The 17,282-nt window shown below is 38.0% G+C and overlaps 1 protein-coding gene across 7 annotated transcripts in view; it reads right to left on the bottom strand.

Moving 5' to 3' along the window:
* Positions 1-17,282, bottom strand: part of axin1 (axin 1) — a 156,740-nt gene that overhangs the window by 47,386 nt on the left and 92,072 nt on the right. For all 7 annotated transcript variants that reach the window (XM_059979117.1, XM_059979116.1, XM_059979118.1 and 4 more), the window contains exon 4: positions 5,373-5,469. In XM_059979117.1, the coding sequence (XP_059835100.1) occupies positions 5,373-5,469 (97 nt within the window). The remainder of the gene's footprint in view (positions 1-5,372; positions 5,470-17,282) is intronic.

The following is a 17,282-nucleotide window of genomic DNA, read 5'->3' as shown; positions in this document are numbered from 1 at the left end:
TCTCAAATTGCTGGAAAAACTCAAGAGGGTCAGGCAGCATCTACAGAGAAAGAAAGATGATCAACATTTCAGGTTTTTTTTTGCTGCCTTCAAGTAAACTTTCCCTGAACTGCTTCCAATAACATCCTAGCTAAAATAAGATCAACACTGTATAAAATACTCTAGAAATGGTCTCAAAGCGACATACAACTGAAATACTCTAATTTTGCATTCAACACACCTAGTAAACACTAAAATGCTGTTAGCCTTACTAATTGCTTGTTCAACCTGGCTATTACCCACGGACACTCACATTACTCTGCACTTCAGAGCTCACCACTTCAGTATCTTTTACAGTTTATGCTGTTAGGCACAATTCTACATTTCCCCACATTATGTTTAATCTACTACATAACTCACTTTCCTATTGTTTCTATCAGCAATAAATTTAATCATATAGTGGCATGCAAAAGTTTGGGCACCCCTAGTCAAAATTTATTTTACTGTGAATAGTTAAGTGAGTAGAAGATGAACTTATCTCCAAAAATCATAAAGTTAAAGATGAAACATTCTTTTCAATATTTTAAGCAAGATTATTGTATTATTTTTGTTTTGTACAATTTTAGAGTGAGAAAAAAAAGAAAGGAGCACCATGCAAAAGTTTGGGCACCCCAAGAGATTTGAGCACTCAGATAACTCTTACCAAGGTTTCAGGCCTTAATTAGCCTGTTAGGGCTATGGGTTTTTTATACTCATCATTAGGAAAGGCCAGGTGATGTAAATTTCAAACCTTTATAAATACCCTGACTCCTCAAACCTTGTCCCAACAATCAGCAGCCATTGGCTCCTCTAAGCAGCTGCCTAGCACTAATGAAAATTAAAATAAATGATGCCCACAAAGTAGAAGGCTATAATAGCAAAGCGTTTTCAGGTAGCCGTTTCCTCAGTTCGTAATGTAATTAAGAAATGGCAGTCAACAGGAATGGTGGAGGTCAAGTTGAGGTCTTGAAGACCAAGAAAACTTTCTGAGAGAACTGCTTGTAGGATTGCTAGAAAGGCAAATCAAAACCACCGTTTGACTGCAAAATACCTTCAGGAAGTTTTAGCAGACTCTGGAGTGGTGGTGCACTGTTCTACTGTGCAGTGACACCTGCACAAATATGATCTTCATGGAAGAGTCATCAGAAGAAAACCTTTCCCGTGTCCTCACCACAAAATTCAGCGTCAGGTTTGCAAAGGAACATGTAAACAAGCCTGATGCATTTTGGAAACAAGTCTTGTGGACTGATGAAGTTAATATAGAACTTTTTGGCCACAATGAGCAAAGATATGTTTGAAGAAAAAAGGGTGCAGAATTTCATGAAAAGAACACCTCTCCAACTGTTAAGCACAGGGGTGGATCGATCATGCTTTGGGCTTGTGTTGTCGCCAGTGGCACGGGGAACATTTCACTGGTAGAGGGTAGAATGAATTCAATTAAATACCAGCAAATTCTGGAAGCAAACATCACACCGTCTGTAAAAAAAGCTGAAGATGAAAAGAGGATGGCTTCTACAACAGGATAATGATCCTAAACACATCTCAAAATCCACAATGGACTACTTCAAGATGCTCAAGCTGAAGGTTTTGCCATGGCCTGCACAGTCCCCCAACCTGAACATCATTCAAAAATCTGTGAATGGACCTCAAAAGAGCAGTGCATGCAAGACGGCCCAAGAATCTCACAGAACTAGAAGCCTTTTGCAAGGAAGAATGGGTGAAAATTCCCCAAACAAGAATTGAAAGACTCTTAGCTGGCTACAGAAAGCGTTTACAAGCTGTGATACTTGCCAAAGGGGGTGTTACTAAGTACTGATCAAGCAGGGTGTCCAAACTTTTGCTTTGGGCTCTTTTCCTTTTTTGTTATTTTAAAGCTGTAAAAGATGGAAATAAAAAAGTAATCTTACTTGAAATGTGTCATCCTTAACTTTATGCCTTTTGGAAATCAGGTCATCTTTTACTCACTTAGCTATTCATAGTAACAGAAAGTTTGACCAGGGGTGCCCAAACTTTTGCATGCCACTGTACCTTCGTGCCTTCATTTAGTAATCTATTAAAACTGTAATGCAAATATCTAGCAACAGTCTCCACAAAACACGAGAATACATCTTGCCAACCAGGAGACCCATACATGTCAGCTATGTGTTAGTCTGCCAGTCTTCCATCCACATCAATATATTACCTCCTACACCAAAAGCTTTTATTTTTTGCAATAATCTATGACACCATACTATATCCAATGCCTTAGTACATCCCTTACTTCCCATTTGCCCATTACATGTTATTTCCTCAAATAACATTTCCTTTACTCAAGTCCCCACGATTGTCTGTAAGGAGTTTGTATCTTCTCCCTGTGACTTAGTGGTTTCTTTTGGGTGTTCCGGTTTCCTCCCAATTTCCAAAAACGTATTGGTTGGCAAGTTATTTGGTCACTGTAAATTGTCCTGCGATTAGGCTAGGGTTAAATATGTGGTAGCTGGCCGGTGTGGCTCAAAGGGCTAAAAGGGTCTATTCCTCGTTGCATCTCAATAAATAAAGTCTATGTTAACTTTGCCTGGTTACCCTTCTTCTTAAAAGTGTCTTATGATAACACCTTCAATAATAGCTTCAAATAACAGACAGTAAACTAAATGGACTGGAGATTCCTATGTTGTCCTCCTTTTTGAATAAAATTAAATTTGCCATGATACAATCTTATAGAACCTCCCGAATCCCTGAGCCACTTCTTTTAAGAGCTTCAGTTACAGGAATGGAAACAATCAACCTTCAAGCATCATGCATGATTTGTGCTTGAAATTTAAACGCAAGTGAAAGATATTCAAAGGTTCAGTACTCAAAGTTCATTTAAATTAGTGAAAAGTTTTTCCTAGCAGTTTCCCCCCTCTACATGTAAATTCCTTCATGAAAGTATTAGCCCTTCTTGCTCCAGTAATGATAATCAGAAAATATTACTAGAAGGTACTCCAATTTTCATTGGTTTACGCTCAGCTAAATGTCTTTATTTAAGTGCAAACCAACAACATGAAGTGCTTGGGAGAACTGAATTAAATCAAGTTGGCAAAACATGTTAAAAGGGTACACTGGAACAAGCTGTAATAAATAAGGCCTCGAGGATTTCCAAATCTCTTTCATTTATTATTTAATTGACTTTGTTTAGGCCAAGATTTGTGTTCTGTTTACTAGGCACTACCTGGAAGCTTTTTGTCAGCAGGGTAATACACTTATTGCTCTATTAAAAGAATAAAAAGATTAAAGCCTAACATGAAAGTAATGCCTTAAGAGGGACACAGCTGCCCTTACTACAGGAGAATAATGCCGAATATAATTTTCATTTGGCAGTATGAAGGAGAATAATTGTGCTTAAATATTGCAGAAAAAGTGAGGTGTTGCCCTCAGGTTATGACTCAATAATTATTTCTTACATCCTTCACATACATGAGGAGCAAAACTACATGATATCTATGACATCCCTTATCTACTTAATTTTAAATACATATACACACACACACCTTTTTAACTATTTCCATGAAACTTTGGCTACAAACCCCATTTCCAGAAAAGTTGGGATATTTTCCAAAATGCAATAAAAACAAAAATCTGTGATATGTTAATTCACGTGAACCTTTATTTAACTGACAAAAGTACAAAGAAAAGATTTTCAATAGTTTTACTGACCAACTTAATTGTATTTTGTAAACATACACAAATTTAGAATTTGATGGCTGCAACACACTCAACAAAAGTTGGGACAGAGGCAGTTTACCATTGTGTTACATCACCTTTCCTTTTAATAACACTTTTTAATCATTTTGGAACTGGAGGATACTAATTGTAGTAGATTTGCAATTGGAAATTTTGTCCATTCTTGCTTGATATAAGACTTCAGCTGCTCAACAGTCCGTGGTCTCCGTTGCCTGATTCTTCTCTTCATGATGCGCCATACATTTTCAATAGGAGATAGATCTGGACTGGCAGCAGGCCAGTCAAGCACACGCACTCTGTGTCTACAAAGCCACGCTGTTGTAGCCCGTGCAGAATGTGGTCTGGCATTGTCCTGCTGAAATAAGCATGGACGTCCTGGGAAGAGACGTCGCCTTGATGGCAACATATGTCACTCTAAAATCTTAATATACGCCTCAGAGTCAACAGTACTTTCACATACGTGCAACTCACCCATGCCATGGGCACTGATGCACCCCCATACCATCACAGATGCTGGTTTTTGCACCTTTCGCTGATAACAATCAGGATGGTCGTTTTCATCTTTGGCACAGAGAACTCGATGCCCGTTTTTTCCGAAAACTAGCTGAAATGTGGTTTCATCTGACCACAGCACACTGTTCCAGAGTCTTTCGGTCCATCTGAGATGAGCTTGGGCCCAGAGAACTCTCCAGCGTTTCTGCATAGAGTTGATGTATGGCTTCCTCCTTGCATAATACAGTTTCAAGTTGCATTTCTGGATGCAGCGACGGACTGTGTTAAGTGACAATAGTTTTCCGAAGTACTCCCAAGCCCAGGTGGCTATAATTGTCACAGTAGCATGACGGTTTCTTAGGCAGTGCCACCTGAGGGCTCGAAGATCACACGCATTCAACAGTGGTTTCCGACCTTGCCCTTTACACACTGAGATGTCTCTGAATTCTCTGAATCTTTTCACAATATTATGTACAGTAGATGTTGAAGGACCTAAATTCACTGCGATCTTGCATTGGGAAATGTTCCTTTTGAACTGACTAACAATTCTCTCACGAATCATGGCACAAAGGGGTGAGCCACAACCCATCCTTGCTTGCAAAGACTGAGCCTTTGATGGACACTACTTTTATACCCAGTCATGATACCTCACCTGCTACCAATTAGTCTGCTTAATGTGGAGTCTTTCAAACCAGTGTTAGTTGAATATTCTGCGCACTTTTCAATCTTATTTTAACTCTGTCCCAACTCTTGTTGAGTGTGTTGCAGCCATCAAATTCTAAATTTGTGTTTATTTACAAAATACAATTAAGTTGGTCAGTAAAACTATTGAAAATCTTTTCTTTGTACTTTTGTCAGTTATATAGGTTCACATGAATTAACATATATCACAGATTTTTGTTTTTATTGCATTTTGGAAAATATCCCAACTTTTCTGGAAATGGGGTTTGTAATTGGGCCAGCTGGTTAATTGGACCTAAATGTACTGGTCCTGATGTGTCCCAATTAACCGGAACCCAGTGTATTAAGATACGAAAAATATAGCAGGGGACAAGTATGTGCTTAAGATTGATTGAAAATTAGGCTGAATTTTTTTTAGAAATATGTCACAGATGTATTTTCTTTCTGCTCATCTGTAGGTTTATAAAAGAAAAACTTACAGGAATGTGAGGTAGTGGCACTCGTCCATTCGCTTTGGCACTTTCATGCATTTCCCGCCGATGCTGCTTTCGGATTCTATACGGTGGAATTCCATCTCTGCTCAAAAAAATGTTAAACTATGTTCAGTTACCTATATAATTTTAAATTCTTCTATGTTAATTTTAAATTAACACAAATTCATCTTTATAGCAAATAGCAAATCATGTACTCTGGCTTGAAAGCATCTTCAGCAAAATGGTTATGTTCAAGCATATGGTGAAATAGTGAAACTAGAGAGAAAATTATTTTGGTATAAATTTCATTATTTGATACATCTAAAATGAGTGAAAGATATAAAGAAAACTTAAAACTTTTCAAAATTTTAAATGTGCCCTCTACAACAATTACAATTTTCCACAAGTAATCTCCAGAACTCACTTAACCAATAGAAAGTTATCACTATAGCTGAAATAAAGTTGCACTTGTGGAAATGATAGGAGCTATACTGTCATGTCTAATATTTACCCAGCTCTGCTATGAACTGTTTAGTGTGCAACATTGGGAACTTGTATTGTAAAAAGTCATACCATTGGACCTTCAGCAACAAATTTGGTTGACGCTGTTGCCAAAACTATGCATTAAAAATTTTTAAAAACAGTTTGGCTAAGAATAAATAATGAATCAGAAACAAGCTATCAGCTTGCATTTTTCAGTGTTCATTTGCTGTGGATTACTAATATGATGTTCAATTTTGCACAAAAAATTAAGGTTTTATTGATTTATTGATTTAAACATCTTTAATTTAGTCTTTAATTTTTTTAAAACCATAAACCTTTTAACAGCATTGATAAATTAACTTACCCCACATTCGGAATTTTTAGTAATGCTGAAAATTCTAATCAAAAACTTTCTTCTTTTGATTCTAAAAAGCTGAAGATAGAATCATGCTCTGCCTAATGAACTGACATCAGTTGCTACTTTAATTAAAACTAAAATGGGTAATTAAATGTAAGGTCATATTTTCCCCACACTCACTGGTAAACGTAGCCATCTTTTCTATGCAATGAACAGTATGCATGACAATCTGGCCTCTATTCCTGTACGCTGCCTGACTATTAATGTAGCCAAGGCACTGAGAAGCAAGGTAATGTTCCATAAATCCCAAAACAGAACTGCAAAGACGACCAGGCAACATCCTTACACTCTCTTCCTTCCACTCTTAGTCTCTTTCACCTATCACCTCCCAGCTTACTACTTCAACCACCCACCCACCTTCCTCCTCACCTGGTCTCATCTATCACTTGCCAATTTGTATTTCTTTCCTTCTTCCCACCTTCTTAATCTGGTTTTTACCCCTTTCATTTCCAGTCCTGGTGAATGGATCTTGACCCAAAACGTCAACTGTTTGTTCCCCTCTATAGATGCTGCCTGACTTGCTGAATTCCTTCAGACTTTGTGTGTTGCTCAATATTTCCAGCAGCTGCAGAACCTCCTGTTTATAAGTGTTAGGTGCCTGGAATGTGCTGCCAATGGAGATGATACATAGCAATGTTTAAGAGGAAATTACATAGGCACATGAACAGCCAGGAAAGAGGGATATACACCATGTGAAGACAGATGGTATTAGTTTGAATTGGCACCAAAGTAGCACAGGCTGAAGGGCCTGTTCTGACACTGCATGAAGGTGGCAATGTGATTAGTTAACAAGATTAGGAGGGCATATGGAATGCCAGCCTTTATTAGTTGGGGCATTGAATACAGAATTAGGGACATAATTCTCCAGCTTTCTAAAACAGACTTCAGCTGGAGTACTACATGGAGCTCTGGGAACCACTTTATAGGGAGGATGTGATAGCACTTCCAGAGGCGGGGAGAGACCAGAGTAGAGTCAGTAGCACACTGCCTGGAATGGAGCATTTTAATTTGAGGAGAGACCAAAGAGGCTAGGCCCATTTTACCTCGGACAGAGGAGGCTAAAGTGGGATTTGACTGAAGTATATAGGATTAAGAGGATTCGATGGGATGAACTGCAGGAAGCATTTTCCTCCCAGATCAGAGGTGGAAAAATCTGGAAGATGTGCACTAATGGCAAGAAGGGGCCCTTTTTCACCCAGACTGGTGGGTGCCTGTGTTACATTGCCTGTGAGAATAGCTGAAGGTGGGTCTTGAGAACATTTGAGCTGTTTGAATGAGCACTTGAAATGCTCATACATGGAGGGCCATGGACTAAGTGCTGGAAGATGGGATCAATACAGAAGGGTGCCACAAGTTGGTACAGACAAGTTGGGCCGTATGTCTTATTTCTCTGCTGTAAGATTCTATAACTCAGAGATCCTCTTTCATGCCATCAAGATGAGTTCTCTTCCAACCCCCTCCAATAACTTGAAAACCAGTCTCCCTTTATCCATGACTACTTGAAACCCATTGAACTGGTTCCAAAGTTCCCCTGTAGTGACATAATCAATCATTTGCCCAGCCTCATTTCCTGAGAGGTCTACTGTAACTCCTTTGCTATTATAGTCATCTATATAATGCTTCAGAAAACTCTCCTGGGCATGCTTAAATATCGGCCCCATCAAATCCCTTTGGACCAAGGCAGTCCCAGTTAAAATTAGGCAAATTAAAACCACCTGCAATTTCAACCCTATTATTCCTACAGCTGCCTATGAAATGGTCACCAAACTACAGGATGAATTCAAATAAGCTAGAGAGGGTGCAGAAAAGATTCACAAGAATATTGCCAGGACTAAAGGGTTTATGACCATTTTCCCCAGTAAAGGAAGCTAAGAGTGATCTTAGAGGTCTACAAAATCATGAGAAGCACAGGTGAGATAGATCATCACATTCTTTCTCCCCAGGACAGTGGAATCAAACTTGTAGGCAAAGGTTTAAGGTGAGAGGGAAATTACTTAAAAGGGATCCTGAAGTTGGGGGAAGCTTTTCTGCACAGAGGGTGATGAGTATGTGAAACAAGTTACCAAGGAAGTGGTGAAGACAAGTATTATTACAATGTTTAGGAAACATTTGGACAGGTATATGGGTAGCAACATTTTAGAGGGACGTGAGCTAAATTCAGGTCTATGGGACTAAGCCAGGAAGACATGTTTGAATTGGGCCAATGGCCTGTTTTAGTACAATTCGACAATGATTTTTTTCCCTCATGTACACAGCATGTGGAAAAAGTACAAAACCAGCATTGGATCAAGTTAAAAACTGTGCTTTTAGACTACTTACAAGTTACATCAAAATAAAACTAGATCTCCCTGTTTAATGCCAGCAACTCTGAATGGAACTTCTGGCATTCAGCAGTTTAAAGTCCAGGACTCCCTCGCACTGCCTGTCAAATGTAGAAGAGTGAGATTTACAGACAGATTTGAAAAGCCAAAGCTGTCAGTTTGCTCTGTGCTGAACTCTCCAAAGAGTCCAGAGACAGTTCCCAGTCTTGTTGGGGCAGGGGAGTATGAGAAGGGAAAAGAAAATTATCTCAGATCCTGCATTGTTGGTCCTGGCACATGATCCAACACATTTCCGTTTCAATGGGGAATGTAGGAAAATGTTTTTTTAATTCCTGGGGTGTTTTCAGATAAAGGTAAAGCCCAAGACAGTTATTTGGGGAAGGGGGTGGGTGAAGAGAAGTTAACCTTTACAGCATGAATTAGCAGATGGAGAGCAGTGGTGCGTGGGTGCTTTAATAGTGATCTCAGGCCTCAAGTAGTAGGATATGGTTCAATCAGTTTCAAAGAAAATAAATAAGAATCATAATTCTTTCATAATCCTTCTGGATTTGTCTTGTTCAAATGGGTATTTCAGTCTAATTTACAGCTATCTCAAGATCAGAAAGAGTTTAGTTATGTGGTTATGGAATGATGAACCATATTATCCTGTATTTCTGGGCTAGAATGCATGGGTACCAGGTAGAGCGCTGGGAAGTAACTATTTATTAAAAAATTACTAACCCCATCCCTGAAGGGAAAATCAAGTTTTTGTTCACTACATCATGGCAAATGACTGATAATGGCCTCTAATCTATTCAGTCTCAAACACATGTTCTGTCTTGCTGTGCTGGCTTTTGAAGTTCCCTTGGCTCGATTCCCTCGTGCCACCTCTGAACTTGAAAGGTTTGACTATTTTAATGTTATTTGCCAGCTCATCCATTAGCAGCAAGTTCAAACAAAGCCACAGTCTGATTCATAAATGTTATCTTGCCCACCCCCCCCATCCTCCAACAAAGAGCATTACCAACACTTCAGTTTAATGTGTTTAGGGTCATACCCAAGATTAAAGAATGGGGTGTTGAAAACATAAATATATAAAGGAATTGCACAGGCATAACAATAACCATAGCAATGCTCAGGTTTAAAAGACAATCATGTAAATGATATTTGTTAAATAAAGGTTTTCTATACTTTTTAATGAAATGTATCAGACAAATAAAAGTTGATTGATATCTTTAAAATTGTATTTAAAAAGCATACATGATGAATAAAGGACTATCTGCATCATTTTCAAGGATTTGGGAAATGTGTCCTTTAGTAATTTCAGATACCTTAAATTTATTCTGTCAATTCCTTCTCAAATGGAAAATCCAATTTCAAATATTCTGAAAAAGGATCGTAAATAACTAATTAGTTCCTTTACAAAGATCAAGCTTTACGGAATGGCCATCATTGTATTGTGTTGTAGTCTGGCTTACCCTACAAATTTTTACTAAAGTCCAATCATGACAGATTTAGCTTATAGTTTAATTCTGAAACTAGAAAACCGCACCAAACAAAAAAAAAGTTAGAAACATGGAGTACAACTCAATTAACTTTATACTGTGGCTGAGCAGTTGAAATTTAAAGATGATACATCTTGTTTCAAAATTATACAGATGCTGATATAAGATTTGGAAATACAAATTTTGCCTAGAGTTGATGTTTCAGTAAACTCTTTGCAGAACTATTGTAAATTAAAATTTTAAATGTTCAGTGATGGATTTAAATATACTCATGTGATGTTACCAGTACCAGTAAATGCATGCAAACATTTAAGATAAAACAATGACCAGAGAATCAGAAAAGTCGTCAGCTGCAGCTTCCTGTCCCCCTCCCCCATGATCAGTATATTGAGTTTGCTTGGATTTTAATTTTCTGTTCCTAAAATTAAATCAGTAATGGAATTAGACAAAAACTCAGAATTATAAACTTTTAAAACATCTTTTTATATTGACTTTTTCCAATAATGCAAACCAAATTTAATACACTACTATCACATGAACTTCAAACATGCTGCACTTAAATTCTTCATTCACTGCAACAGGAAATAAAAGTTATTCCTTTCTATTGGTAATGCTTTCCAATTCCAAAATGGAGATTTCAGCAAAGTGTCCATATCTCATATCAATGGGCTTGCTCTAGTCTAAAGCCCTGGCATTGAAATCACTTTCATGTCAATCAATGCCTTCCTTGCCAGTCAGCCAGCAACTCTCCCAGGAAACCCTCAAACCACAGATAAGCTTCTTCAAAGTGTTTTACAGTTCACTGAATGAACACAACGCAGGAACATCAAACTTCCTTTTTTTGGGTGTAAACCTCCACCTATAATGCTAAGAGCCATGTGCAATGAATCTTTTTCCATCTCTTGCTTTTATCTGCTCATTACATAGGCCCTATTCCCCTTAATCTCCATATAAAAAAGAACCAAAGCTCCCCGCAGATCCAGACATGCTGTGCCCCAGTCTGTGAAGAATCTCAAACTAATTTTATGCTGGATTCTGCTTCTAATATTAACCCTAGAGTGTTAACAGTACAGAGATTCTGCCATCTTAAAATAACAAAAATGCTAAAAATACTGATTCAAAATAATTTAGAAAATAATTCTGTACAATTGATGGTTAATAGTATTTTGGTTTGCAATTCCAAATTCTTTTCATAGAATTACATTTCATGCAGATTTGCTGATAAATCCAATTTAATAATAATGGACTTGCTTTTATAACTTAGTGCATTAAAGGCTGAAATCAGTAAGATTTTCAGACAAGAGGCATCAATGGTTGAGGGGATTGAATAGAAATGCGATTTTTTTTAGCTTCACTTCACATGTATCTAATTAAAAAGGTTGATTTAGCTCAAGTTTACACGAGCACAATGAAGTACAGGAAACAGAAAGCTTTCCTACTCCTCCAGATTAGCCTTAATGATATTTTATTAAGAAATTGAACACCAAAATATATGAAGGCCCTGAATTTGCTACACTTATGGACCAAAAGCCCACTAAAGTTAAGTCCTGCTCATTCAAGAGTCAACGGCAGTGTGGTAAAACTTTGACTACCAAACTACTCTGACACTGAAAACTAATTTTTAAAAAACCTAATATTTGATTAAGCAGTCTTTATTGTTTATATAATTCTTTATGGTTATATACAAAAACACATGAACCGCATAGGTCATGACACTACCATGTAATCCATGCTTGCCTCACTTAAAGTAAGCACAAACTAAAACTCAGGTCATTTCAGACTTCAGTCTTTTTATTGCAATTTGGTTTTATTTTGGAGTTACAAAACGTAGGTAGCGACGTGGTAGTTTTAAAACAAACCCAAGACAACTACCTACCTGTTGAAGCGCAGCAAAACTGTTGAGTTAAAAAGAACAGCAGTATAGCATGTTCTTCGGAAGGGAAAAAAATGATCAAGTTTAAAAAAAGGAAAACAGAAGAATACACATGTTCGTAAACCACGAGTACTAGGTACAGTAATAACAACCAAAAGGGCAAAAGCAGCTGGCTACATTGGGAAGATTGACACATTTGATTACACCACAGATAACTGGATTTTATTTACTGAACTAATTGAGCAGTATGTTGAAGCAAATGGAATAACCAATTAGAAACAAGTGTCAATTTTGCTGAGTGTATTGGATTTAAAGGCATACAGTTTGCTTCAAAGTTTAAATGTTCCAACCAAACGAAACAAAATTATCTTTGCTGATATTGTGAAAGTAATGCAGGAACACTTAGATCCACAACCACTGCTGATTGCAGAATGCTTTAGCTTTCCTGCCAAAGGGTCTCGGCCCAAAACATCGACTGTATTTTTTCCCCACAGATGCTGCCTGGCCTGCTAAGTTCCTTCAGCACTTTGTGTTTGTTGCTTGGATTTCCAGCATCTGCAGATTTTCTCTTGCTTGCTAAAAGGAAAGTGAGTCCATTTCAGCGCATTGAAGAAATTGTCTGAGCACTGTCAGTTTGGTTATGAGCTTAATAATGCACTAAGAGATCATTTGGTTTGTGGAATCTTAACAAGAAAACATTCAGAAACTGCTCCTAACTGAAGCCCGACTTGCATTTAGAACAGCAGTTGAAATAGCTGTATCAATGGAAACAGCAGACAGAGATGCAATTGAGTTGCAGTCAGGAATGAAAGTGAGTGTGAACAAAATTGTAAAGTCTAAACAGAAACCACTTGGCCAAACAAACTGTGTTATCTCTGTAGCAGGGGCTCACACACACCATATCAATATAGATTTAAAGGTGAAACATACAGAAAATGCAACAAAGTAGGACATATACAAAAAGTATGTTGGGCAGACAAAAATAAATGGTCTACACAGGGAAGAAAGCATCTAAACAATTAAATTGTAGTTTCAAAAAGAGCACTAATCTGCATACTGTTAATGAAAAATCTGCCAAGAGTGGCACAGGACTGTGTGGCCTTAAGATTTACAATGTGAAAACTAAGAGACAAGCAATATGGTTAATATCAGAAGATAACGGCAAATTAACTAAAGTGGAATTATACAATGGTCTAATTAGCTGTTTCAGTCATTCCACAAAATGAATTTGAGAGGCATTTCAAAGTTACTGAACTGAAGCTTGAAGATATCCAACTAAGAAGTTATACTGGAGAAAAGATAACTGTTGCGGAAATGACATTCGTAACAGTAAAATACAATATACCAACAAGCTATTTTGGACTTGTATGTGGTAAAAACAGGCAAGCCAGCATTGTGGGAATGTGAGTGGCTGAGACTGAGTGATTGAGTGAGTTCCATCCACCATTTGCATGCCACATCTTCTGCAAGAGTCAACTGAAAGCAAATTCAAGTACTGGATTATGCCACAAATGTCTCCTTGCTGTATACCATGAACTGTTGCCAAACCGAGGGCAAACAGGTGTTGGTGCCAACCTCTGCTTCTGGATGGAAAGCATATTGGACCAAGGAGAGGACATGTTGCTCAGAGGATTCATAAAAGTGATGAACACAGCAGTCCAACTACAACAGTTTTTGTAAAGCTTCTGATATGTTAATCAGGCAGTTACTTAGTTTTAAGCTGTAAGGGAGTTCAAGGAGCTGCAAGAAAGTTTCAAACATTTTGCTTCTGTGAGTACAAAGAACTAGAATCTACTCTGCATGCATTAAGGTTATTCTATGAACTTCAAGTGGGAAACAAAAAGCTGCTTATAAAAGTAGATGCGAAGACCAAAGCCCAGTTGGATGAACAGAAGGAAGAAAGGAGTCAGTGATGGTACATGAACAGAGGATTCATCAGATGATGTTGTAGGTAAAGAAAACCAGGAGGAAAGATCATGTTGTAAAGGAAGGATTAACGAGAGAATACTCCAGTGGAATAAATGCACCTTCCCAAGATCAAGATGTACATCTAGAAAGAAAAAGAGTGGGATAAAGAGAGAAAGAAGCCAGGATCAAAGTAGATCCAGAGAGAAAAGCCAAGAAAAGAGGGTGTCCAGATCTGTCAGAACCAGCCCTGCAGTCTCAGAGTCAACTCTTAGTACCACCATGGAGGAGGTCCCAGAACTTGAGATTGTTCCACGGCCACAACTCTCGCCTCCCAAGTAGAACGATCCCCTTGACAGGAAAGATGTTATCCCACAAAAGTAAGAAAGCCTCCAGTAATTAAACCTTTAGGCCTGAATGGGAAATTTAAACATTTTCTATGCTGTGGATGTTTGTCAAGCAGTTGTGTTATATAGTTGAGATGCATTCTGTATTGAGTGGGAGTTGATAGCTAAGCAGGAGTGTTGTATATTTATTATTTCAGTAGTATTATAGCAATATTGTAAGTAAGTTGTTTAAGCATTGTCGCGTAAATAATTCATTATGGTTACATGTAAAAATACATGAATTGTATATGTCATGATGTTACTACACAAAATGTGCGCATCTTGCTTAAAGTAAACACAAACTAAGACACACACCATTTTGGACTGCCATTTTTTCATTACAAATAGTTTCTTTTTATTTTGGAGTTACAAAACATAACACTTAACCCGATCTTTCAACTAGATTTTCAAAATCTGCATATGAAATTAAATAACCAAACATATTCATGATATTCAGAGTCATGGTTCTAAGGACTTGCTGAAGACATGCACTTGCCAACACAAGTCCCACATTCCCTGTCGAGAATACCACCACCCTATATCGTATCTAATAACAATAAGCAGATCATCAAAAACAAAGGCTCATTAGACTTGAAGTTTACCTTAAGCATAAGGAAAATGTTTTTCCTTTATCAAAGTTCAAAGTACATTATTATCCAAGTATTTATGCAGTATGTAACCCTGAAATTTGTCTTCCCCAATGACAGCCACAAAACAAAGAAAGCCATGGAACCCGAACAAGGAAAACCATCAATATCCCCCCCCCCCAGCGCAAAAAACAAATAGAATGCACAAAAACACACAATAACAACACAAACGAAAAGAGTCCATCTCAAGTTCAGCTCAGTGTCCATTATACGTAGACTGCTCAATTCAAAGTTGCCCAAAAACAGCAACAGGAAAAGAAGCGACCAGAACCAGAAAACATAACATAAACTGCAGTCCAATTCACAAACTGATTTATTAAACCTTGCTCCAGCACCATCCTCCAATAGCATCAAGGGAGATATCATTCGAACACAGGGACCTTCCTTCCGGAACAGCAAGCCAGAGGGAAGGAGACCATCAGACACAGACACCTCCAGCAAATGTGAGTGCTGAACACTTGCCTCGATACTTTCAATCTTCCCCGACATTTCAATCCACAAGAAACGGAGTCGACCACTGGCTTGCACCCAGTCTCCAAGCTTCTTGGCCTGGAAAAGGATGCTCGCCTTCCTGAACCCTGCTGGAGACAGCAAAGTGCCAGATTGCTCAATCGGCCTGAAAACACACCATCACAGGCCCCACCAGTAACAGAACCACATGTGAAAGAAAAAGACGCAAAAGAAGTGAAAGAAGCGGATTCATGAACCATTTGGTGGATGCCAAATATGATAATGTTATTTGCTGGACAATCTTCAATTGCAAAGTCCAGGGCATCAGACCATTCAGTACCCAATAACTGAAAAATGAATTAAGGTGTAGCTGTGTACAAGTTCAGATGGGTCAACATTAATTGTTGAAAATCCGAATTAAGTTACCCCAAGACTGAGATCAGATAAAAGTTAATTTTTGCTTTATTTGGAAACCTCAAATTAAAAGTATGTCTCAAATCAATGAGCATGATCGTTGTTTGCTTCTGTTAGTTAGGTTTCATGGCCTGTATGTATCAAGAACTTTAAGACTTTTCAATTTTCACTGATATTGGCACAATTTTATTAAAAAAAAGACATGGAATTTTCATTATATTGCTTGAGATAAGCAAGCTATCTTCTGGTCATTCACTCTATTTAGAACAGAGATGAAGAAAATTTTCTTTAGCCAATGGTGAATCTGTCCAATTTGTTGTCACTGACTGTGTGCAGGTCAAGTCAGTGGGTATACTTAAGATGGAGGTTGATAGATTCTTGATTAATCAGGGCTTCAAAGGTTAAGGGGAGAAGGCAGGAGAATGGGGAGCAAACTCAATGGGCTGAATGGTCTAATTCAGCTATGTCTTAAGGTCTTAAGGGAATAATTTGACTGAAGGACAAATTTTACAACTTTGCCTCGTGTAGATTAAACAAATGTGTAGTTCAGTATTTATCCCCCTCCCATATTCTTTTTTTACCTGTCAATCTTAGTACCAGTGGGTATATTTGGATGTGGTAGTAACTTATACGCATAAGCATTATGATTTATTGATAAAAAATTCCATTCCAGGTCTTTTGGAATAAAACACATTATGGAATAAAGGTTTAATCTTTCTGGAAGTTAGGGATGGAGACCTTGCACAGGAGGAGGATTGAGTGCTGAACCCAATCAGCTAACCACCTGGAATGCTGAAATACTTATCATGTGACTAGCCAAAGGCAATTCTGAGATTCTTGCCAAGTTTATTCAGTGAAATATTTGTGTGAACAGGTGGAGGTGAAACTGAGAAATTGAAATACATCATCTCATAATAGTCCCAAGGGTCTGACTGTACATGCTGCAGCAGTGAACCTAAAATACATACAATTGAGTGCTTGGCATTTCAGAAAGTCAGAGACAGCCTCACATTCTGATTTAGTGGGAATAAATAGAGAATTTCCAACTTCATAAAGCAAAGTCTTTTCATCCCTTCAGGTAGATACTTCCTGTTTGTGACTAAGGTTTTGGAATGGGATGAGCATGGTGGAAAAGCTGCTGAGCATGAACTCAATTAAGTGCCATCTACCTGAAGGTAGGTCTTAAGTGCTGGGAGCATTTGGCAGTGATCATTTTGCCTCTTAACAATCCATTGACACGTCAAGCAAAAAGAATGAATAATGTCCAGTTGATTTAGTGAGTACAGCGGCAACTTGACTCAAACCTTGCCATTAACCTGGACAAAGCAACTTATCCACAATTTTATTCATTTTTTTCATCATTACACTTCTACAGTGGCTACACAAAGTTTACTTACTTAAATAATTCCAGATGTATCTCTCAACTAACAAACTCAATGCCAAAGGCAAGGACAGTAGGCACAAGGAATTACTGCCATCTTTCGGCATCAAGTTGCACACCACATTGATTGGAAATATCAGCATTTCTTTATTAT

Source organism: Hypanus sabinus, chromosome 9 (assembly GCF_030144855.1).
Source record: "Hypanus sabinus isolate sHypSab1 chromosome 9, sHypSab1.hap1, whole genome shotgun sequence".
In the NCBI taxonomy this organism is placed as follows: domain Eukaryota; kingdom Metazoa; phylum Chordata; class Chondrichthyes; order Myliobatiformes; family Dasyatidae; genus Hypanus; species Hypanus sabinus.
The sequence above is the reverse complement of the archived record's forward strand: the minus strand, read 5'-3'. Positions and strand labels throughout refer to the sequence as shown.